The 25,079-nt window shown below is 40.1% G+C and overlaps 1 protein-coding gene across 3 annotated transcripts in view; it reads right to left on the bottom strand.

Moving 5' to 3' along the window:
• Positions 1–4,945: 4,945 nt before the first annotated feature.
• LOC117513566 (calcipressin-1-like) overlaps positions 4,946–25,079 on the bottom strand; it is a 45,482-nt gene continuing 25,348 nt past the window's right edge. For 2 of the 3 annotated variants that reach the window (XM_034173731.1, XM_034173739.1), the window contains exons 3-5: positions 10,809–10,982; positions 10,497–10,656; positions 4,946–5,829 (exon numbers count right to left, since the gene is read on the bottom strand). In XM_034173731.1, the coding sequence (XP_034029622.1) occupies positions 5,645–5,829; positions 10,497–10,656; positions 10,809–10,982 (519 nt within the window). In that variant the 3' untranslated portion in view covers positions 4,946–5,644. Of the gene's footprint in view, positions 5,830–10,496; positions 10,657–10,808; positions 10,983–14,552; positions 15,037–15,143; positions 15,370–25,079 lie in introns of those variants that run through there. The other variant, XM_034173747.1, reaches the window with a different exon arrangement.

Raw genomic sequence — 25,079 nt, 5'->3', positions numbered from 1 at the left:
GGAGACGGAGACAAGAACAGCACAAAATCCCAGTTTACTTTAAACCGGTTAACACCTTGAGACAGAAATTAGTTCACCCTAAGGACAGGATCCCTAGTTACAAACAGAGCAATGTAGTGTATTCTATCAGATGTCAGGAAAACTGTAATGAACACTACATAGGTGAGACTAAGCAACCTTTACACAAAAGGCTATACCAGCACCTCAGAAAGGGCGCCAGTGGACCTCAGTCTGCAGTTCATCTCCACCTGAAAGACACTAACCACACGTTTGAGGATAAGAAAGTTAAAATCTTAGCCAGAGAGAAGAAATGGTTTGAGAGACGGGTGAAGGAGGCATTCTTTGTAAAACAGTTGAAACCCAGCCTTAACCGGGGAGGGGTCTCAGACACGCTTTGTCCCCTGTTTACAATGGGGTACTCAGGTCAAAGCAGTTTGTCTTTTGTTCATGGTAATGAGTCATTCATGTCATCAGGAGAGTCATCAAGGGAGCCATCAGGAGAGGCATCCGTCCCATCACTAGGAGGGACAGCTGCCCTGTCATTAGGAGGGTGCTAACTAGAGCACAATAGGTGCTAAGTGGAGCTATTGTTTAGTCACTAGCCTGTAGCAGTCGGCCTCTCGGTAGGAGGGGTCTGGTTAGGTTAAAAACTCCAGCGTTTGTTGGCTTCTGTTTTATTCTTCTCTACAAGAGTCAAGACAGAAGTCAGACTACCAGAGCAAGAATTTTAGCTGAGGAAGCTTCTGTGATTTGAAGCGAAATGTCCTCACGTCAAGCAACCCAGTCCAGTCGAAGATTCAAGCTTCTCTACTATGTAATTCATTACAGTTTATTTTGGTGCCCCGTTGCGAGGCATGTAATTTCATTACATATGACAGCTATGAAACCAAGTTATTTGGACTGTATTTTATTTCCATCTGAATCGGAAGGTCAAAGCAATTTACAGTGATGCCTCACATTCACCCATACACACTAATGTCAGGGTGTTGCCATGCAAGGTGCTCACTACACACCGGGAGCAACTTGAAGATAAAGGACTTTGCCCAAGGAGATTTTCCAGTCGCTTAACCACTAGACCACCATCTTCCTACAACACACCTCCCATTTCTATGGGAAAAGTAATTAACAGGTGTTTGACTTACATGTACAGTAGGACAACAGAAAAAAATAAAATAAATGAACACAGCTCTTCATCCCTCACCTTTCTGACAATAAGGTGAAATTGTCAATTTTGATTTCCAGAATGATGATATTTGGTGGTATTTTTTTTGTTTGTTTTGGCATGACTAAAAAAATATTTCTGGCCTGGCACTGATAAGATCAATAAAAAAAAAAAAAAAAAATTGATATAGGCTCTAAATTAGCATGTTATTTTGACAACCATAATTATAATATAAAATCATGAAGGGTGGGGTCTACACACTGTGTGTACGCTCAAGCTTGTGTGACAGACATGAGGTGGACATTACTTTCAGTCCAGTTCTTGACTTTGTTCATCACATATTTTTCTACTTTCTGTATGTCCAAGAAATGCACACATATCAGATTTCAGCTCGAGTTTTGCATTCATATGTCACTGTCCTGTCACTTTGAAACTTTTCAGGATGTAAAACTACACATCCAACAACCCACCGCATTGACATGTGCATGATGTGCAGTATGACCACTGCACCATCACTAGACATGTGGTGCCATGACATCATGTCATGTGAGTCAAAACTGTCAGTCAAAACTCTGACACCCAATGTTACCAGCCTATGTATATAGGCACTCTTAACACAGTAACATCATTTGCACTTTAAAAGTAGTCAAACAAAGCTAAGTTTTGCAGTTACATGCATTTACATGTGAAATTATAATTGTGACATTGCTACAACTGTTGCAGAAAATGCAAACAAGGAAATTAAAACAATATTTCAATGTTGCTTAGCTTTGAGATGCACCTCATTGTGATTTGGTGCTACATAAATAAATTGAACTGAATACTTTTCATAGTGATGTTACAGCATTTGCAATGAAAAAACTGAGCTGCAGTTCTGCTCAGTTCAGATCTGTTAGAATTCACATAATGACTAATGAAGGGGGGAGAAAAACTCCCAGGTGGAGTTAAAGACACATTAAGCAAAAACATTTTGCTATTTTTTTTTAAATTAAAAATGAGAAATAAGTAAAGATACTTAATGTCATGACAAATCTGACAATATTAAGTTGCTGTATTTGTTACAGTAAAGGGCTCATTTAGCTCGTGGTGTAGTTTACGGTGTCAGTTTTACTTTGTACACGAGAAGCAGCCACCTGTTTCAGTGAACATGTGATGATGTGACCTGATACAACAAAGCTCTTGTTCTATCTACAGTATTTCTAATTTTAATGGAAGAAAAGTGCATTCCATCATGTTTGTGGACTGTGTTCATGTGACACAGCTGTTAGGTTTTCAGAGTCAGTGTAGCAGATCTCTCTCTCTCTCACACACACACACACAGAGAAGGAATAATCTATTCAATATCATTGTGAGGCTACTCTCCACATGAGGCACAGCTTGCTTGCATCTCTTTGTAAAACAAAACTAATCTCAGATGGGCCAACAAGCCAGTTTGGGCTCTGAGTTAGAGATTGAATAAGAACATTTGTTGTTTTCATCCCGCATGGGGTTGTAGAAAGACTCCGCAGTTTCTTTCAAACACTATGTCAGTGCATTTTTATTTTTCATATTTAGCCCACAAACAGTATAAGTTATGTATGTAAAGTATGCATATTAACAATGCGTATGACCTGCATTTAAAACCAGTGGTGCGCACCGCTAACCAAAAAGTTAGCTTCGATAACTGCTAATCAGCTAATTGAAGTTATCTTTTATAACACTAAACCGATAAACCACCAAAAAAACTTATCGGAAGCTACAGCTAATCAATAACTTTCAGTATTGTCTCTGGTACACTCTCAGCTACTGACAAGTCGATTTTTAGTTTAAACACTGCCAGCGCTTCTGACAGAATCGAAGGCAATCACAAACCCAAACACAGCCAATGAGTCAGCGCTTCTGTCTTTGTGCACCCTGCTCACCGCTATAAGGAAGTGTCATTTACCTCGACAGCATAAGCTGGTCCAGCCATGAGGGAGATGTCTTGAAAAGGAAAGCAGATTTGATTTATTAACCAAATTAATACGGATAGTTTAACTACATTAATGTCAAATCTGTCATTTGTGCAAAATGAAACTATAACACATATCTTTTAATTTAAAATAATGCACTAATTCTGAAGTTTTGAACATATTAACACACAGAGATGCCAAACTGCATTATGCTTAAACAGACTCAATTTCAATTCAATTCATTCACTTTATATAACACAAACCACAACAGAGCTGCTTGAAGGTGCTTCACACAAAACAATTCAGAAAGCAAAATAAAATTAATTAAAATATTACAAAGCATATCAAAAGAGTAAAAAAGTCAAAAGCATAGTTACATAATATGCCAGTATGTAATATGCCATCTAGTAGATGGGTCAAAATGCATAGAACACTGCCGATGGCAATGTGAATGACACCTGGTTATATCACATGGTTGTTGCTGCCTGGCCGAATCACAACTAAACAGAATTTTCAGTTTTGCAAATGGCTTTTTTAACGAATGAAGAAAAAAAAAAAGAAAAAAAAAAAGACATTTTACAAATACACATTGGTAAAAACCAACACACACGTTAAGTTTTGTGTTGTTTAAATGAATCAACCAATCAGTGATCACAGGCTCAGTTTACCCATAATGCAGTTTGGCATCTGTGTGTGTTAATATGATCAAAACTTCAGAATTAGTGCATTCTTTTAAAATTAAAAGATATGCATTATATTTTCACTTTGTACAAATGACAGAGTTGACAACGTCGTTAAACTATCCGCATTAATTTGGTTTATAAATCAAAACTATAAGTCAAACCTGCTTTCCTTTTGAGGACTTTGGCCTCATAGCTCGACTGCTCTATATGCTGTAAAAAGTAATGACTTTTGTTTTTTTCCTTTCTCCTGTAGCAGCCTGGAAGCCAGTTTTCTGCTTGGGTAGAGTTGAGCTCAGCTCCTCTTAGGTGCCTCACTGCTGCAAAATACATTGCAGATAGGAGCCAACAAGGTTTACGAATGTTTTTCACCATTACCAACTATGTAAAAAAAAATGTTAGCGGTCTAAAAGTTATCGAAATTGAATTTATTGGAAGCTAATTGGTCCACCGATAGCTTTTGAAGTTAGCTGAAAAGCTAATCCTCTAACAAAAAAGTTAGCATCAATAATTAGCGTTTAGCAGAACTGTGCCCACCACTGTTTAAGACCAACAATCCTATTGTGAAAAATAAGGGACAAAATAGGGAAAACATTTTCCCTAAAGATTTAAGCGGAGAAGACACCCTGCCCCAAACACACACATTTCCAATCTTCCTTGTGATGTCGAAATCCCTGTGCTCGTTTTCATGTTACCACTGCAATTCAAGTCCTTTAAATGTCAAACAATTGCATGACATGAAAACACAGAGGACATGACCAAAGTCAAACTGCTGTCGTGGTAGCACTGTGTTGGTGTCAAATACATCGACTTAGGTGAACTTTGATTTACTGAAGAGGCCACCGCAAAAGAGCAACTGTCCTCTGAGCTCTGATCTGGCTGCACCGCCAAACCAAATCGAGCGGAACAAACAACAACAACAAAAAAAAATCACCTAGTTGAGTTTACAGTAGAGGTCTACAGCTTGCTAAACTTATTCAACACACGCAGCACCCAAGCAAATACTCAACCTTCTCTTCCAGTGAGGAGCAAAGGGTTAGGACCCACCACTCAAACACACATTTTCTCATTTGTTCAGCCTGTCCATTAATGTCAAAATGTGAAATGATGATGATAAAGGCAACTTCTCACAGTGATGCTGCATTCAACTCATGAGGATTACTTTCAGTTTCCCTTCAACTTCATTTTGCACACATTCTTGATGACATATACTGTTCAAAAGTTTGGAAACAGGGACTGAAGTCCAGATTGAAATGCGTTTGTCAGTTCTTGTCATTACAACAAAACTACATGACTAAACACGTTTATGAATAAATTTACATATCAATGACTTCAACACTTTAAATATCCACATGAACAGACAACTAAAAAAATAACTGAAACGCCACCCCCCCAAAAAAGGATAAACCATGAGCCGATTACTGATTACTTCAAGGTGGGGAAAAAAATACACCACCAAAAAAACCCCCACTTTTCTTGCAGTCAAGACTGGTGTTTCCAAACGGTTGAATGTTTGTGCATGTGGATGTTCATTCACAGCAAAGTGGCAAACAGCCAAATGTTCCATCATTGTGATAAAAAAAAAAGAAAAAAAAAAGGAGTACTTCCATGATGGCAGAACTCAGGATGTCGGAGAACCTAAGGTCCATCACCAAGCACTTTGCATCAACTAAGAGTTAATGGTAATTATTCTTATCTTCTGTCTTTCCCACAGTACCCGAATGCAGCATTGAAAACAATGTTTGCTATCACAGTCGTATGAAATGCTCGTCTACAGGACAACCAGGCACCACTGGGTGCATTTTTAATGCCCTAAAACATGCTCGGAGCAGGTTGGATTCTTGAACAATCACTGCAGGGGGAAATATTTCTCATTGCTCAACACTGGGGGTGTAGTCAGGACGTCGTGTTTGGATGATCTTCAGACGCTGTGGGTGGGGCCTGTCATCTTGATCACTGACTTCAGCGGCTGAGTTCTTGCCATGTTCGTCTTCACACACATGTACGACCACGCTGGGGGTCGTGGGTGTGGCTGTGTGGAGCTCATATTTCTCACCTGGGAATCACACACACATACAGAAACATCATCACAGCTCTCAGTTTGTGAGACTGGTCTGAACTATGTGATTTTTCAGCATATAAACTGCACAGGAGGTTAAGTCATAGGACCCCTAAATACTTCCAAATACGACAACACATGGTAGTGTATCTGGGATTTTTCTAGGAAAAATTAATAAGGGTGCAACACCAGATGTGACGGAGTGGAGTGACCGAGCAGGGGGGATGTGGACCTTTTGAAAATTTGAAGTCAAAATAGGGCATTCTGAGGCTTCCTGAAGGGCCGAAACAACAGCAACCAGGCCCATAGCCAGGATCTGAAAACGAGGAGTTCTTTTTTGGTGAAAGTGGTCGACAGGGGGTCCAGGGACTGCTGAAAGCCCCCCCCCAAAAAAAAAACCATCTGTGGATTTTGATGTCCGGGTATGCATTCTGGAGGTTTTTTTGATGCCTACCCCCCCAACTGTAAACACAGATGCTGTGTATAAGAAAGGTCAGAGCCGACTGTACTTCCTCAGGAGGCTCAGATCTTTCAATGTCTGCAGAAACATGCTGCAGATGTTTTATCACTTGGTGGTCTCCAACATCATCTTCTACTCTGTAGCGTGCTGGGGCAATAGGCTGAAGGCAGATGACAAAAACAGACTCCACAAGCTCATCAGGAGAGCTGGCTCTGTCCTGAGGGTTGAGATGTGGTGGAGATGTCAGAGAGGAGGATACAGAGGAAGCTGCTCAGTATCCTGGACAACACCTCCCTCCCCTTGCATATCACACTGATGTCCTCTCAGAGCACTTTCAGTCGTAGATTGGGACCACCGTGGTTTTTTTATTTCTATTTAACTACTAACACTTTGATTATTCTGTATTTAACTAACTGCTGTTTGCTGTTTCTGTACTCTATCAAAATAATTTCATTCAGGATAAATAAAGTTGATCTTTATCATTAATATGTGTGGTATTTGTATTTTCCCCCACATTTTCACCTTTTCTTTGCCTTTACCCAAAATTGATATCACAACCTAAATGTTTGTTTGATAAGATTACTATCAATCAATCAATATTTATTTATTTATATAGCCCTTTCCAACAGTTAATTTAAATTAAGTTAAATTAACAACAGTGGGCACACCTGTCCCCCGTGGCCCTTGACTGGAGTAAGCAGGTATATAAAATGAATAAATCAAACCCTGACACACCACAGACAGAGACAGTTACCCAATTTAATGTAGCTCTGGAACAATGTTGAGGCGCCTCCCTGCATCAAAGCTCAGTATATTTAATTTTTGCTGCTCTTTATAGCAGATAAAATATTTATTGTCTATAGAATGACATTTGCTGCAGTCTTTCAGTGAGAAAATCAAGTTTGTAGTTAGCAATGTGCTGAACTGAGCAAGTCTGCTTCATCTGTTTAAACAATTTACTGTTGGTCAAACAGAAATATTGCATGGTACAGCGTCCTGACGACAGAAGATGGAGCACACAGGTGTCCTCATGCGAAGGATGAATTGGTGTGCCAGCTGCTGCCCTGCTCTTTAAATATCGGTATCGGCTATTAAAAAATCCATATCTGTCGATCACTACCCATTACCTCAGGTATCTAATAAATGATCAAAGGACAGACACAGACAACAACAGTGAGAAGCCATTGTTAATGGGGCTCTGGACAGCTTGGCATCACACTAGCTGTAGGGATAGAATACAGTTCTGTGATTGGTTGACCGCTTCTTCTCCCTTGTTGGCGTAGATTGACGTGCAGCACAATTGCTCAATAACTTACTTAAGCTTTTTGTGTACTTTTGAGTGAAAATTTATACCAGCCTGTTTTGATGTCAAAATGCATGCCTGGTACAAAAAAATGTGTACACGTTGGCAGGTCTGGTGCTGTAATATTACTGTTGACTATGGACTATGTTCCAGAGACTAGCCACAATTAATGGTTCAAAGGCACCCTTGTTTGCTTGACAGGTGATCAGACAAGACTGCTTTTACAAACATTTATAACATGGACACTCCTGTGTATAGAGTCAATTCTGCCAGACAACAGAGAAGGGAACTTATTTCATTTCAATTTAACCTTTATTTAACCAGGTTAGTCCCACTGAGAACAGGATCTCTTTTGCAAGGGAGCCCTGGGCAATTATAAAGTTTCCAATCCACCTAACCTGCATGTGTTATGCTACCTACATTTGATGGCAACTGGGGACTTGGCATTTCTGATGTCCAACTCAGAAAAAACATCACTGAAAACCCCACCAGAAATCAGAATTCCTACTAACTCTGGAAAGGTTTCCTATCTCCTACTTCTCCATTTTGCATCAATCCCATTATTTAATAATGGACTAAAATGGTTGTTTCAAGAAAGCATGCCGGTTCAGGAATCTTATGCTGTGCTTTTTACAAAGTGGCCCACTGGGTTAATCATATTCAACATCTACCAAGCCATTTCATAGTACAGAGTCTGCGTTAAAGTTTTTAATGACATGCTTCTCATATGTGACGCTGGGAACTGTGTTATCTTGGTTTTGCTCAATTTAATGGTTTCTTCGATACAGCTGATCACTGTATTTTATTAGCTTGACTACATGACTTTGTGAGCATTGGTAGTACTGTGCTTGAGTGGTTCCGGTCCTATTTGACAGATAGGAAGTTTTCTGTGAATATCGGTGGCTTCGAATCTTCTTTTGTACCTTTGTCATGTGGTGTTCCACAGGGCTCTATTTTGGGACCTTTGCTTTTCTCTATATTTATTGCCTCTGGGGACTATTTTTAGAAGACATGGGATTTTATTCCATTGCTATGGAGATGATTGCCAGCTTTGTTTGCCCGTGACTCAGAGGGATGGTCAGTCGTTGAAACAGCTCCTGGCATGTTTAGAGGATATTAAAGCCTCACTTGCCTTGAATTTCCTAAGTTTTAATGAAAAGAAAACAGGTGGCAGCTTTTGGATCTAGTTGTTTTTGTGAGCCCTCCTCTGTCAAATGGGACCTCCAGAAGCACATTTTAAACCTGTTATTCTTAATCTTGGTTTTAAGATGGATGGCGATCTTCAAATGGACAGTCAAACTGCAGCAGTGGTGAAAACTGGTTTTTATCATTTGAGGTGTTTGGCAACAGTGAAACCTTTTCTTTCCAGGCAACATTTTGAGATGGTTATTCATGCTTTTGTGCCATCTCGTATGGATTTCTGCAATTTGCTCTATGTGGGATTAAATCAGTCGCTTCTCTCCCGTCTGCAGTTGGTCCAGAATGCTGCGACTTTTGACAGGGGCTCGGAGGAGGGAGCATATGACTCCTGTCCTGGCTGCCGGTTCATTTTCGGGTTCATTTCAAAATTCTTATGTTTGTTTTTAAGTCCCTCCATGGTTTAGCTCCATCATACCTCTCTGGGCTTCTTCATCCATATATACCTATTCGATTTCTCAGGTCAGCTGACCAGCTGTTCCTGCTAGTGCCTAGGTCGAAAAGAAAGCTCAGGGGAGACGGGGCTTTTTCTGTTGTTGCTCCCAAAACTGTGTAACAGTTTGCCTCTGGGTGTTAGAGAAGGACTCTCATTGTAGGGCTGAAACGATTAGCCGAAGTAACTCGAATAATTCGATTACAAAAAATGTTCGGGGCAAAATCTGTCCCTCGAAGCTCCGTTTAATGTTGTAGTACATATGCCATGTGTGTGGTGCTGTAACGTCCCCAGAAAAAAAACAGAAGACTAGAGCATGCGCATAAGCCGCGTAAGAGCCAATCAATGTAGCACCAAAAGCTACAGATTTCCAATGCGACACAGAGTAAAATAACAACTTAAAAGAGGGTCCATGCTTATCATCTGAAAAAGCTTACTGCACATTTAAAGCGAAGCAGTGTGTTTGTCTATTTAAAAAAAACAATACAGTTTGGTCCGCTGACTGCGCTCAGCTCTACATGCACTTTAAGTCAAGTTTTCATCTACAAGGTGCAGAGCAGATTTATCAGTATGGCTTTTGTGGAAAAGCTGCACTCCAGAGACCAGTTTTTCACAGGCCGTGTTCACGTTCACGTGCAGGATTACACCGACCGCCTGCGCTTACGGTCCGGTGTCAGGGGAGTGCTGAGCTGACACTGTGAAAGATTCAAAACTAGTAGATGTGAAAAAATAAATAATTACCCAGGAAAACAGAAAAGGATACACTAAATTTGACAATATGTGTGGTGGCGCAGTGACGCTGTGCCACTGCTTAGGAAAAGCCCTGGATTATTGATGTTGTTCAAAAACACAAAAGTACTTTTGTTCCGATTACTTGATTAATCGCCAGAATAATCGACAGAATACTCAATTACTAAAATAATCGATAGCTGCAGTCCTGCCTCATTGGCCATTATTAAAGTTTGTTTAAAAACTTATCTTTTTTCCTTTTTTTATTTTATTGTGTTTTAATTTGGATTATGCTTGTCGTGTATAGCACTTTGTGTCAGCCCTGGCTGTTTAAGGTGCTTTAGAAATAAAGTTGGTATGGTACCAAGTCTTGGCTAAATGCTGACATCTTTGTTGGTTGACATGAAATTTTTTAGCTGATTTGTGACTTTGGCTTTTCTTGGCAACATTCTCTCTATTTTTAAATGGTATGTACCTATCAAAATTAATTCAAATTCATGTGAAGACAAATTGATGGATGGCTGTGACATTGTGCACTATACCTGGTCCTAGTTTAGAGACAGCACACAGCAGGTCATAATTGATAACTGGTGTGGCGTCCTGACTCTGCTCCCACCCGACTGGAGGTGAAGCAGGGGGGGATATCAAGAACTGTTTCTCTGGCTTTGGAGGTTCCAGCCGAGGACTTCCAATGTGGACCATCTGCAAACATAAGAAACTTTTAAAAGTAATATCCTAAAAACTCTACCAACTGCAAAGACCTCCAGCAATATTGTTATGTCAGAGAGACACTGAGGTTTGGTTATTTAAAGCCAGTGCAGTATGTGTGAGAAGATGAATTCCAGAAGATTTACCTGGGCAAAGTAAAGCCTCATCTCTTTGCCATTGAAGTTAGTTTTGTGCAGCCTGAGTCTTGCCTCAGCCGCAGCCAGAGCGTCACTGAAGTTGATCCGGACCCTGCGGAAAGACTTGAAGTACTGGAACTGGACCTTTGGGTCGAATGAATGAAATAAGGCCTCAAAGCCTGCCTAGAAGGAGGAGAAGACAAAAGGAAATGAGAGACATACGCCGAGTATCACTTGCTGGTAATTTAAATATATTGCAGGCTTGAAATGCAGGATGGATTTAACTTACAAGTTAAATTATGCTGACCACACAAAACATGAAATATCTTTGGTTCATACTGCCACAAGTCAAAGTAAATGTAAGAATCACTGCTAGTGCACATACAGACTGTGCACTGACTGTAGCCTTTATATGAAATTCAACAACACTACGATGCTTGTTCAACTCCAAATCAAGTCAAGCGTTTTGAAGCATTTGATTGGAAACAGTTGGTGACACACTGAAGCCCCATTTAGCATAACTTCTGATGTTTTCATTTTGATACGACTTTGGAACAATGTTTCAAACAGGTTTCAAAATATTCTGGAGCGGTGTTTAGAGATAAACTGCAAAAAGAACAATCAGGATTCAGATTAAGTTGAGAAACAATAGAGCAGGTATTTACAATTAAGAAACATCTGAGAACAAATGTATGGAGAGCACATTATATATACAAATGTAGATCTTAAGAAAGTGTTTGGTTGACTGCATTGACAGGGGAATACCAGAAAAGATGCTAAGAAATATAAGTGAGATGCTATTCAAACTATTCTGGGTTGATTCAAATATGCAGCCCTAGAAGAAGGTGAAACTCACTGCAATGGTATGAAACAGGATCTGTAGTGAAACAAGGGTGGGTGATGTCTGGAGTGTTATTTTTGCTGATGAGAACTGAATTATAAAGAGAACAACTGCAGACAAAGTAAGAAGCATCAGATGAAAAGTGAATACCCTCCTTGATATTGCTGTTGTCATCCAAACTCAGCAACTTGAACAATAATTATGAAAATAATTACTTTAAATTCTTGACTCTTCTCTCTGTGTGTCCCTCTTACACATACACAGATACAATCACAAACACACATGGGGCTGTTTTGTCTATGAGACAGTTTTTATTTTAAAGTGACAATCCAGCAACATGTAAATAGATCGATATCGACTCGAATCGGATCGAATCGATCCTGGAAATTCGGATCAATTCCCAGCCCTAGTCAGTTCACACTTAAGTGAAAGCAGGTGCCTCCATGAACCATCCAGCAGGTGGCAGACACGTCTATGGGATATTACATAGGAAAGACATCTGCTGCAATAAAACATTTATGTTAGCTAGAGGTAGCGATGAAAACACTTATGAGATTTTACAAATATCCATTCTGACTGGACAATTTATATGTACACTCTATCCTCTTACAACAGGAAGATGCCTGGGTATGATTTTGTGCATGTGTGTGGCACACATTGTTGGCTGTTACTTTGAAAAAGTAATCCAATTACTGATTATTCCTTGAATAAGTAAGTTAGTTACTTTACTGATTACTCACATTTAAAAGTAACAAAGTTAGATTACTAGTTAGATTCAGCAGCTGCCAACACCCCCCTGCCACCTCAACTTGAAAATGATAACCCGTTTTCCCAATACTCACTTTATAGTCACCTTCAATGTGTATAAATACTTCAATGAGTATAAATACTTGTTTTATAAGAAATAAAATAAAGACATCTTTCTTGACCTCATATTTAACTGATGAAAGCAGTGTAATGGTAAAATTTACAATTACTAACCTACATTGTTAATAAATGTAACTATTAAATTCTTTCTTACATTTAAATTCTTTCTAAACATTTTAGTAGTTGAAATAATAATAATAATTATTATTATTATTATTATTATAAGTAGTACTAGTAGTAGTATAAAAAAAGAACAATTGTTGCGGGGGGCCGCATCCCTCCCGTTTTACGCCCCCTTCCTGCCTGGATTCGCCCCTGCTTCGATGACTGAGCACGAAGAATGGATAATGTTAATTTATACAGAAAGCAGACCAGAGTGACAGGTAAGAAAGTTATATCAGCATTTTTTAAGTCATTGCATTCTCAGAAAGAGACTTTAGCTGCATTTTGGTGGAAAAACAACGTTTGCATTAGTTGTTAAGGCATCGTGGAGCAGCTGTTTTTAGCGAGGACACAGAGAGCGGCACAGAGTTTTAAATAAAGGGGGGAAAAAAAGTGTAAAAATGTCTTGAAAATGCTTTCTTTTTTTTTCTTTTACACAAATAAAAAAATGACATTTTACAAAAGCACATTTGTAAACACCAACACATGTTACATTGATTCACTTGTGTTGGTTTTTACATTGAATGAATTAGTCAACCAATCAGTATGAGCGGAGGCTAAGTTTACCCATAATCCCTTTGGGCATCTGTGTGTTAATGTTCAAATCTTCGGAATTAGTGCATTATTTAAAAATTAACAGATATGTGTTATATATCCACTTTGTACATTTTAAGAGTTTACATTAATGTAGTTATTCTATCCGGAATAATTTGATTTATACCATGGTCAGTGAGAATTCCATGTCTAACTGGTGTGCATTATTTTCGTGTATACGCACACGTAGTTCGGCAAGTTAAGTCACTGTTATAATCACTCCGCTCTGGTCGTCACCATAGCAACGTGCAAATCAGTTGGCGCAGATCAGCTGTGTTTTGACAGGTGAATGACAGAAACGTGATAAAGCATGGATTTCCAAGTGAATTTTAATATTTTTGGCCAAAATAAAATGTTTGAGCAATGGAAAGAGGAGGAGAGCAAATGAGAAGAACAGCAAAAGCAACGGCGTACAGATTTAACATCGGATGAAATGGACAAGATTGAAGACGGGAAAGAAGAACGATTCTATCCTTGCGGGCTGCCCGACCGCTCCGCATCAAAACAGCGAGCGTAGTTTCTGGACCTGTTGCCAGAGTTGGCCGCAGCTCCATACAGCAGAGAGGGGGGCGGTGTGATTGGCCCACTGAAGCGCGAGCCCGCAGACTCGGTAAGCGCATCGGAGACAAAATATCTTGAGACTGGCATGAAATAGTCCCAAATACTCACACAATTTTATCAAGTTCTGTTAACTTAAATAAATATTTGTGTGTTAGCTCACTGTGTGGGACCATGGTATAAGCGGATTAAACAACTCGAAGCCGTGCATTATACTCCACTTCGCGTCGTGGTGTTTTAGACTCTGCGTCGTGCATTCAAACTGTATAATGCACGGCTTCTTGTTGTTTAATCCTTACTTATAATATTGACAATTTATATAGGACTTTCGCAAGAATCAAAGCAGTAAACCAAATAAACTCTAATAATGAAAGAATAAATGGCAAAAAAAAAAAAAAAAAAAATTAAAGAATTAATAATACAGGAAAAAGGTGTGACTTATTCTAGTGTGATTTAGATATGAGTGTTTCCTATTCAAGAAGCATTTTACTAACAGTTGTGTATTCTGGTGCAATTGTAGTCTGGAAAATACTGTACATACCTAAACATATGAACAACTCTGTTACAGGGCTTTGGCATGGAACGCATACATACATATTTTTTGTGTCATTTTTGACAGATATGAAACTAAAGTAGGCAGGCTCAGTCTGTGCAAATTTTATGTGCGTTACAAATATAATTTTTGTTATTTTGAAGGAGTGCACTTTGATGAAATTCACCATTTCTCTTACCTGTCTTTCAGGAATGTTAAACACTTCCTGGTTGGTCACAGAGGCAACAAGGCAAAAGGGATCATACTTTGAGGTCTTCATGTGCATGATGGGCAATCCAGGGATGTGAAACCTTTTCCACTTGGTCGAGGAGCAATGCGAAGCGGAAGCTGACGTCAAATGTGACAATAACGATGATGTTGAGGAGGAGGAAGAGGGGATGTGGGGGGGTCCGAAGGCTGTTGCCTTCCCCAGGGTGAAAGATGACCAGGAACAGATGCTCCCAAAGAGGAAAAGATCAGTTTTATGACCACTGGGTCTTTGTCTTTTTTTTTTTTTTTTAAATGTGTCTTCTTTTGTAGCAATCAAAGGCCAGAATCCAAGTCTGTCTTCACAACAAAGACCAGTTCACAATATCAAAGATGCACCGCACAACATTCAAATCACTTCTGTCAGTGTACACTGAAGCCAATATCCATGCTTATGCAGTCGGGTTAGTTTAGACCTGCCACAACAAATGAGATGCATAAAAAGACAGGTTGTCATCAACCAACATTTAGACCAGCTTTTTCTCAGTAAAATGTTCATGAATCAAAAATCAGCCTTCCTTACTCTATCCATGTCTGTCCACCAGCTCTGTAGCACCCTGAACACTGAAGGAATTTTCCAGAGAATTTGGTGTGGAGAGAAGAAAATGTCAGTCACCCCGCCTGCATCGCTCGCTTTCCTCCTGCTCTACAGCTGCTTAAATGAGCCCTTGACAATCGATGACGCATTGCCCACAATTCCCCTCCCTCTCCTCTGCCTGGTTTTATTCATTTGTTGATTCAGTCCAGGCCAACCACATCTGAAAAGGGAGGGATGGTATATTTTTGTCTAATCCTTTACTGAGAGGCAGTGCACAATGCTGATGAATCAGACTGCAAAAAGGGCAGCTTGTACGCAGAGCCAACAACTGGAAAATTATGACATCAGCACTGAACAAAAGGACATGATCACCTTTCTCTTGCAGTGAGAATAAGGAAAAATTCCTTCAGACATTTTCATGAGTAAACCAGCTTATCACATGAGCGATGAGTACATGGAACAAAATGAGGAAAACAAGTCATTGTGACACAGAGACAAACAAAGGCAAAGAACAGTCATCTGCCAATTACCACTTTCACAGTTTACCCTAGTTTGAAAAAGGTCAACAGTATGGGCTCCAAAAACAGTCAATGTGTTCTACGGAGCTGTGAGTTATGCGTTACAGCTTAAAAACTATAAGACTATTAAAAAAATTAAAAAGAAAGAATGAAAAAAAGAGAACGGGGCTTAGACTTGGTCTTCGGAGTGAGATTGCATCAGAATTTTGGCTCTCTGTTGGGACTGTTTACACAGAGACTGCTACCTGCTGCTTTGGACTTGAACTAACAGTCTTTTTCAAGACTTTTTTACTTTTTTTACCTTTTTACTTTTTTTTTTTTAACTTTTTTACTGTGCTCCAACGCCTAAGGAAGACCTCTAACGGTCGAAACATCGCGACGGAGCACTTTTATCAGCTAACTTTCATCAGCGTTGGCAAGCTAACTAGCTTGCTAACGCTTTCGTTTTTATTTATTTATTTATTTATTTTTTTAGCACTGTTGTCGTGCGTTATCTGTGCTGCTCCACAGCGTGTTTAGTCGATTTTTATTTTATTTTAGCACCGTTGTCGTGCGTTGCCTGTGCTGCTTCATGGCCTGTTTGGTGCCTTGATTGGGGCACTCCTTCTGCTGAATCACCTCTAAATTATTTACACATTATTCACTTTGTGTGTTTTTAGGAATCCGCTAGGTTGCGTAGCTACTAGCTCTTAGCCGATTTAGCATGGCGGCTTCTCCTGTCTCTCCCGTACTTTTCTGCTCTGGGTGTGAAATGTTTAGTTATTCCTCGGCCTCCTTTAGCAGTAACGGTACTTGTAATAAGTGCAGCTTATTCGTAGCTTTGGAGGCCAGGCTAGGCGAATTGGAGACTCAGCTCCGCACCGTGGAAAATTCTACAGCTAGCCAGGCCCCTGTAGTCGGTGCGGACCAAGGTAGCTTAGCCGCCGTTAGTTCCCCCCTGGCAGATCCCGGGCAGTCGGGAAAGCAGGCTGACTGGGTGACTGTGAGGAGGAAGCGTAGCCCTAAACAGAAGCCCCGTGTACACCGTCAACCCGTTCACATCTCTAACCGTTTTTCCCCACTCGACGATACACTCGCCGAGGATCAAACTCTGGTTATTGGCGACACTGTTTTGAGAAATGTGAAGTTAGCGACACCAGCAACCATTGTCAATTGTCTTCCGGGGGCCAGAGCAGGCGACATCGAAGGACATTTGAAATTGCTGGCTAAGGCTAAGCGTAAATTTGGTAAGATTGTAATTCACGTCGGCAGTAATGACACTCGGTTACGCCAATCGGAGGTCACTAAAATTAACATTAAATCGGTGTGTAACTTTGCAAAAACAATGTCGGACTCTGTTGTTTTCTCTGGGCCCCTCCCCAATCAGACCGGGAGTGACATGTTTAGCCGCATGTTCTCCTTGAATTGCTGGCTGTCTGAGTGGTGTCCAAAAAATGAGGTGGGCTGCATTGATAATTGGCAAAGCTTCTGGGGAAAACCTGGTCTTGTTAGGAGAGACGGCATCCATCCCACTTTAGATGGAGCAGCTCTCATTTCTAGAAATCTGGCCAATTTTCTTGGATCCTCCAAACTGTGACTGTCCAGCGTTGGGACCAGGAGGCAGAGCTGTGGTCTTATACACCTCTCTGCAGCTTCTCTCCCCCTGCCATCCCCTCATTACCCCATCCCCGTAGAGACGGTGCCTGCTCCCAGACCACCAATAACCAGCAAAAATCTATTTAAGCATAAAAATTCAAAAAGAAAAAATAATATAGCACCTTCAATTGCACCACAGACTAAAACAGTTAAATGTGGTCTATTAAACATTAGGTCTCTCTCTTCTAAGTCCCTGTTGGTAAATGATATAATAATTGATCAACGTATTGATTTATTCTGCCTAACAGAAACCTGGTTACAGCAGGATGAATATGTTAGTTTAAATGAGTCAACACCCCCGAGTCACACTAACTGTCAGAATGCTCGTAGCACGGGCCGTGGCGGAGGATTAGCAGCAATCTTCCATTCCAGCTTATTAATTAATCAAAAACCTAGACAGAGCTTTAATTCATTTGAAAGCTTGTCTCTTAGTCTTGTCCATCCAAATTGGAAGTCCCAAAAACCAGTTTTATTTGTTATTATCTATCGTCCACCTGGTCGTTACTGTGAGTTTCTCTGTGAATTTTCAGACCTTTTGTCTGACTTAGTGCTTAGCTCAGATAAGATAATTATAGTGGGCGATTTTAACATCCACACAGATGCTGAGAATGACAGCCTCAACACTGCATTTAATCTATTATTAGACTATCGGCTTTGCTCAAAAAGTAAATGAGTCCACCCACCACTTTAATCATATCTTAGATCTTGTTCTGACTTATGGTATGGAAATAGAAGACTTAACAGTATTCCCTGAAAACTCCCTTCTGTCTGATCATTTTTTAATAACATTTACATTTACCCTGATGGACTACCCTGCAGTGGGGAATAAGTTTCATTACACTAGAAGTCTTTCAGAAAGCGCTGTAACTAGGTTTAAGGATATGATTCCTTCTTTATGTTCTCTAATGTCATATACCAACACCGAGCAGAGTAGCTACCTAAACTCTGTAAGGGAGTTAGAGTATCTCGTCAATAGTTTTACATCCTCTTTGAAGACAACTTTGGATGCTGTAGCTCCTCTGCAAAAGAGAGCTTTAAATCAGAAGTGTCTGACTCCGTGGTATAACTCACAAACTCGTAGCTTAAAGCAGATAACCCGTAAGTTGGAGAGGAAATGGCGTCTCACTAATTTAGAAGATCTTCACTTAGCCTGGAAAAAGAGTTTGTTGTTCTATAAAAAAGCCCTCCGTAAAGCCAGGACATCTTTCTACTCATCACTAATTGAAGAAAATAAGAATAACCCCAGGTTTCTTTTCAGCACTGTAGCCAGGCTGACAAAGAGTCAGAGCTCTATTGAGCTGAGTATTCCATTAACTTTAACTAGTAATGACTTCATGACTTTCTTTGCTAACAAAATTTTGACTATTAGAGAAAAAATTACTCATAACCATCCCAAAGATGTATCGTTATCTTTGGCTGCTTTCAGTGATGCCGGTATTTGGTTAGACTCTTTCTCTCCGATTGTTCTGTCTGAGTTATTTTCATTAGTTACTTCATCCAAACCATCAACATGTTTATTAGACCCCATTCCTGCCAAGCTGCTCAAGGAAGTCCTACCATTATTTAATGCTTCAATCTTAAATATGATCAATCTATCTTTGTTAGTTGGTTATGTACCACAGGCCTTTAAGGTGGCAGTAATTAAACCATTGCTTAAAAAGCCATCACTTGACCCAGCTATCTTAGCTAATTATAGGCCAATCTCCAACCTTCCTTTTCTCTCAAAGATTCTTGAGAGGGTAGTTGTAAAACAGCTAACTGATCACCTGCAGAGGAATGGTCTATTTGAAGAGTTTCAGTCAGGTTTTAGAATTCATCATAGTACAGAAACAGCATTAGTGAAGGTTACAAATGATCTTCTTATGGCTTCGGACAGTGGACTTATCTCTGTGCTTGTTCTGTTGGACCTCAGTGCTGCTTTTGATACTGTTGACCATAAAATGTTATTACAGAGATTAGAGCATGTCATAGGTATTAAAGGCACTGCGCTGCGGTGGTTTGAATCATATTTGTCTAATAGATTACAGTTTGTTCATGTAAATGGGGAATCTTCTTCACAGACTAAAGTTAATTACGGAGTTCCACAAGGTTCTGTGCTAGGACCAATTTTATTCACTTTATACATGCTTCCCTTAGGCAGTATTATTAGATGGTATTGCTTAAATTTTCATTGTTACGCAGATGATACCCAGCTTTATCTATCCATGAAGCCAGAGGATACACACCAATTAGCTAAACTGCAGGATTGTCTTACAGACATAAAGACATGGATGACCTCTAATTTCCTGCTTTTAAACTCAGATAAAACTGAAGTTATTGTACTTGGCCCCACAAATCTTAGAAGCATGGTGTCTAACCAGATCGTTACTCTGGATGGCATTTCCCTGATCTCTAGTAATACTGTGAGAAATCTTGGAGTCATTTTTGATCAGGATATGTCATTCAAAGCGCATATTAAACAAATATGTAGGACTGCCTTTTTGCATTTACGCAATATCTCTAAAATCAGAAAGGTCTTGTCTCAGAGTGATGCTGAAAAACTAATTCATGCATTTATTTCCTCTAGGCTGGACTATTGTAATTCATTATTATCAGGTTGTCCTAAAAGTTCCCTAAAAAGCCTTCAGTTGGTTCAGAATGCTGCAGCTAGAGTACTGACGGGGACTAGCAGGAGAGAGCATATCTCACCCGTGTTGGCCTCTCTTCATTGGCTTCCTGTTAATTCTAGAATAGAATTTAAAATTCTTCTTCTTACTTATAAGGTTTTGAATAATCAGGTCCCATCTTATCTTAGGGACCTCGTAGTACCATATTACCCCATTAGAGCGCTTCGCTCTCAGACTGCGGGCTTACTTGTAGTTCCTAGGGTTTGTAAGAGTAGAATGGGAGGCAGAGCCTTCAGCTTTCAGGCTCCTCTCCTGTGGAACCAGCTCCCAATTCAGATCAGGGAGACAGATACCCTCTCTACTTTTAAGATTAGGCTTAAAACTTTCCTTTTCGCTAAGGCTTATAGTTAGGGCTGGATCGGGTGACCCTGGACCATCCCTTGGTTATGCTGCTTTAGACGTAGATTGTGGGGGGGTTCCCATGATGCACGGTTTCTTTCTCTTTTTGCTCCGTATGCATCACTCTGCATTTAATCATTAGTGATCGATCTCTGCCCCCCTTCACGGCATGTCTTTTTCCTGTTTTTTTCCCTCAGCCCCAACCAGTCTCAGCAGAAGACTGCCCCTCCCTGAGCCTGGTTCTGCTGGAGGTTTCTTCCTGTTAAAAGGGAGTTTTTCCTTCCCACTGTGGCCAAGTGCTTGCTCATAGGGGGTCGTTTTGACCGTTGGGGTTTTTCATAATTATTGTATGGCCTTGCCTTACAATATGGAGCGCCTTGGGGCAACTGTTTGTTGTGATTTGGCGCTATATAAGAAAAAAAGTTGAGTTGAGATGAGAAAGCCACTGAATGTGCAAAGCATGTTTGGGAAGAATGATTTAAGAGGGAAACCAATGTACCACCCACAGCTCTTTGCTAATTTCAATTCAATTTCAATTTATTTTCATTTATATAGCGCCAAATCACAACAGAGTTGCCTCAAAGCGCTTCACACAGGTAAGGTCTAACCTTACCAACCCCCAGAGCAACAGTGGTAAGGAAAAACTCCCTCTGAGGAAGAAACCTCAAGCAGACCAGACTCAAAGGGGTGACCCTCTGCTTGGGCCATGCTACAAACATAAATTACAGAACAATTCATGTACGAATATACAAGAAATGCTATTGGCGCACAGGACAGGAGGGTTGCCAACACAAATACAACTCCCATCTCTGGATGGAGCTGCACCTTAAACAGAGAGAAAAAAAGAGTCAGGCATCAGAAAGACAAAAATTACTGTATAATTTGCCAGCATTACACAACAAGAAAAAAACAAGAAATACTAAGGTGATCGCCGGCCACTAGCCCTAAACTTCAACAAAAGACCCAGAATTTAGGTAAAGTTGAGGCCGCAGCCCGCTCCAATTACTAATAAATGAATTAAAAGAGTAAAAAGCGTAAAACAAAACTGTACCAGTATGCTAGCCATATGAAAGGGAAAATAAGTGCATCTTAAGTCTGGACTTGAAAATCTCCACAGAATCTGACTGCGTTATTGACGCAGGGAGATCATTCCACAGAACAGGGGCACGATAAGAGAAAGCTCTGTGACCCGCAGACTTCTTATTCACCTTAGGGACACAAAGTAGTCCTGCACCCTGAGAACGTAAAGCCCGGGCCGGTACGCAAGGTTAATTAGGTCAGCTAGGTAGGGAGGTGCAAGTCCATGAATAATTTTATAGGTTAGTAGCAGAACCTTAAAATCTGATCTCACTGGGACAGGAAGCCAGTGAAGGGATGCCAAAATGGGTGTAATGTGGTTGTACTTTCTGCTTCATGTCAAAAGTCTGGCTGCAGCATTTTGAACCAATTGGAGACCCATAATGCTAGACTGTGGTAAACCAGAAAATAGAACATTGCAGTAGTCCAATCAAGAAGAGATAAATGCATGGATCAGGGTCTCAGCATCAGCCATAGACAGGATGGGATGAATCTTCGCTATATTTCGCAGGTGGAAGAAAGCAGTCCTAGTAATATTTCTAATGTGGAGGCCAAAGGACAACGAAGGATCAAAAATTACCCCAAGGTTCCTCACTTTGTCAGTGTGATGTATGACACATGAGCCGAGGCTGAGCGTTAACTGATCAAATTGATGCCGATGTCTCACTGGACCAAGAACCATCATTTCAGTCTTATCAGAGTTTAAAAGTAGGAGGTTTCTAGACATCCAACTTCTCACTACTGCAAGGCCATCTTCTAAGGATTTTATGTGAACGAGATTACCGGCAGTTATCGGCATGTATAACTGAGTATCATCTGCATAGCAGTGAAAGGTAATCCCAAAACGCTGCAATATGTGCCCAAGGGGTGCTAGATAAAGGGAGAAAAGCAGGGGGCTTAAGACAGACCCCTGTGGAACCCCAAATTTCATGTCACTAAGGTTAGAGGTAGTGTTACTGTACAAAACACAGTGAGAATGACTGGTCAAGTATGAGTCAGCCATGCAACGGCACTCCCAGTAATCCCAAAATGATTTTCCAGCCTATCAAGTAGAATATGATGATCCACTGTATCAAATGCAGCACTGAGATCTAACAGCAACAGAACCATAGTGGTGTCCGAATCCATTGTAAGCAGAAGATCATTCACCACTTTAGTGAGAGCCGTCTCTGTGGAATGATATTTTCTAAAAGCAGACTGCAGTGGCTCAAAGATATTATTCTCAGTAAAATAGTCTACGAGCTGCCATGACACCACTTTTCCAGAATTTTAGAGAAAAATGATAGATTTGATGTCGGCCGATAGTTTTTCAATACACTAGGGTCAAGATTAGATTTCTTAAGTAATGTTTTAATCACTGCAGATTTGAAACATTTAGGAACAGATCCAGAAGTTAAAGAAAGATTAATAATTTCCAGCACAGTCGGCCCAAGAGTGGGCCACAGGTCCTTAAACAGTTTTGTTGGTATAGGCTCAAATAAACAGGTTGTGCTTTTTGTTGACATTACGAGTTTTGTCAGCATGCCTAGTGAGATACTATCAAATTCTGTAAATCTATAATACCTCAGTAGTGGCGCCCACCTCAATAGCAGGGTGTAGTGGCTGGATTAAGGCATGCCGAGATATGTTTAACATGATGTCTTCTATTTTCTTCCCAAAGTAATCCAGGAAATCTTGTGCTGTAAAAGAAGAGCGAACTACAGGTGGTTGTCCATGCATAAGTGTTGCCACCGTGTCGAACAAGTACTTTGAGTTATACTTGTTTTTGTTGATCAAATCAGAGTAGTTGGTCTGCTTTGTAGCCAATAATGCATGCTTATAGTCTAAGATAGCATCACGCCACGTAAGGTGAAATACTTCTATTTTTGAACGACACCATTTCCGTTCTAGACCTCTTGCTTTGTTTGAGGTCACGCAGATAATCATTGAACCAAGGTGACTGTGATTTGGGGGAGCGCGGTTTTAACACAAGTGGTGCAATCATGTCGAGTGTAATTTCAAGACAAAACTATTTTGAAAATAATTTAATCCTCCCTATCGCATATACAGGAGTCAACTATGAACCACTGTAGTAGCATACTACAACCCCTGGCAAAAATTATGGAATCACCAGCCTCGAAGAATGTTCATTCAGTTGTTTAATTTTGTAGAAAAAAGCAGATCACAGACATGACACAAAACTAAAGTCATTTCAAATGGAAACTTTCTGGCTTTAAGAAACACTATAAGAAATCAGGAAAAAAATTGTGGCAGTCAGTAATGGTTACTTTTTAAGAACAAGCAGAGGCAAAAAAATATGGAATCACTCAATTCTGAGGAAAAAATTATGGAATCATGAAAAACAAAAGAACGCTCCAACACATCACTAGTATTTTGTTGCACCACCTCTGGCTTTTATAACAGCTTGCAGTCTCTGAGGCATGGACTTAATGAGTGACAAACAGTACTCTTCATCAATCTGGCTCCAACTTTCTCTGACTGCTGTTGCCAGATCAGCTTTGCAGGTTGGAGCCTTGTCATGGACCATTTTCTTCAACTTCCACCAAAGATTTTCAATTGGATTAAGATCCGGACTATTTGCAGGCCATGACATTGACCCTATGTGTCTTTTTGCAAGGAATGTTTTCAGTTTTTGCAAGATGCATTATCATCTTGAAAAATGATATCATCCCCAAACATCCTTTCAATTGATGGGATAAGAAAAGTGTCCAAAATATCAACGTAAACTTGTGCATTTATTGATGATGTAATGACAGCCATCTCCCCAGTGCCTTTACCTGACATGCAGCCCCATATCATCAATGACTGTGGAAATTTACATGTTCTCTTCAGGCAGTCATCTTTATAAATCTCATTGGAACGGCACCAAACAAAAGTTCCAGCATCATCACCTTGCCCAATGCAGATTCGAGATTCATCACTGAATATGACTTTCATCCAGTCATCCACAGTCCACGATTGCTTTTCCTTAGCCCATTGTAACCTTGTTTTTTTCTGTTTAGGTGTTAATGATGGCTTTCGTTTAGCTTTTCTATATGTAAATTCCATTTCCTTTAGGCGGTTTCTTACAGTTCGGTCACAGATGTTGACTCCAGTTTCCTCCCATTCATTCCTCATTTGTTTTGTTGTGCATTTTCGACTTTTGAGACATACTGCTTTAAGTTTTCTGTCTTGACGCTTTGATGTCTTCCTTGGTCTATGTATGTTTGCCTTTAACAACCTTCCCATGTTTGTATTTGGTCCAGAGTTTAGACACAGCTGACTGAACAACCAACATATTTTGCAACATTGTGTGATGATTTACCCTCTTAAGAGTTTGATAATCCTCTCCTTTGTTTCAATTGACATCTCTCGTGTTGGAGCCATGATTCATGTCAGTCCACTTGGTGCAACAGCTCTCCAAGGTGTGATCACTCCTTTTTAGATGCAGACTAAAGAGCAGATCTGATTTGATGCAGGCGTTAGTTTTGGGATGAAAATTTACAGGGTGATTCCATAATTTATTCCTCAGAATTGAGTGAGTCCATATTTTTTTTCCCTCTGCTTGGTCTAAAAAAAGTAACCGTTACTGACTGCCACAATTTTTTTTCTTGATTTCTTATAGTGTTTCTTAAAGCCAGAAAGTTGCCATTTGAAATGACTTTAGTTTTGTGTCATGTCTGTGATCCACTTTTTTTCTACAAAAT

Source organism: Thalassophryne amazonica, chromosome 1 (genome assembly GCF_902500255.1).
Source record: "Thalassophryne amazonica chromosome 1, fThaAma1.1, whole genome shotgun sequence".
NCBI lineage: Eukaryota > Metazoa > Chordata > Actinopteri > Batrachoidiformes > Batrachoididae > Thalassophryne > Thalassophryne amazonica.
The sequence above is the reverse complement of the archived record's forward strand: the minus strand, read 5'-3'. Positions and strand labels throughout refer to the sequence as shown.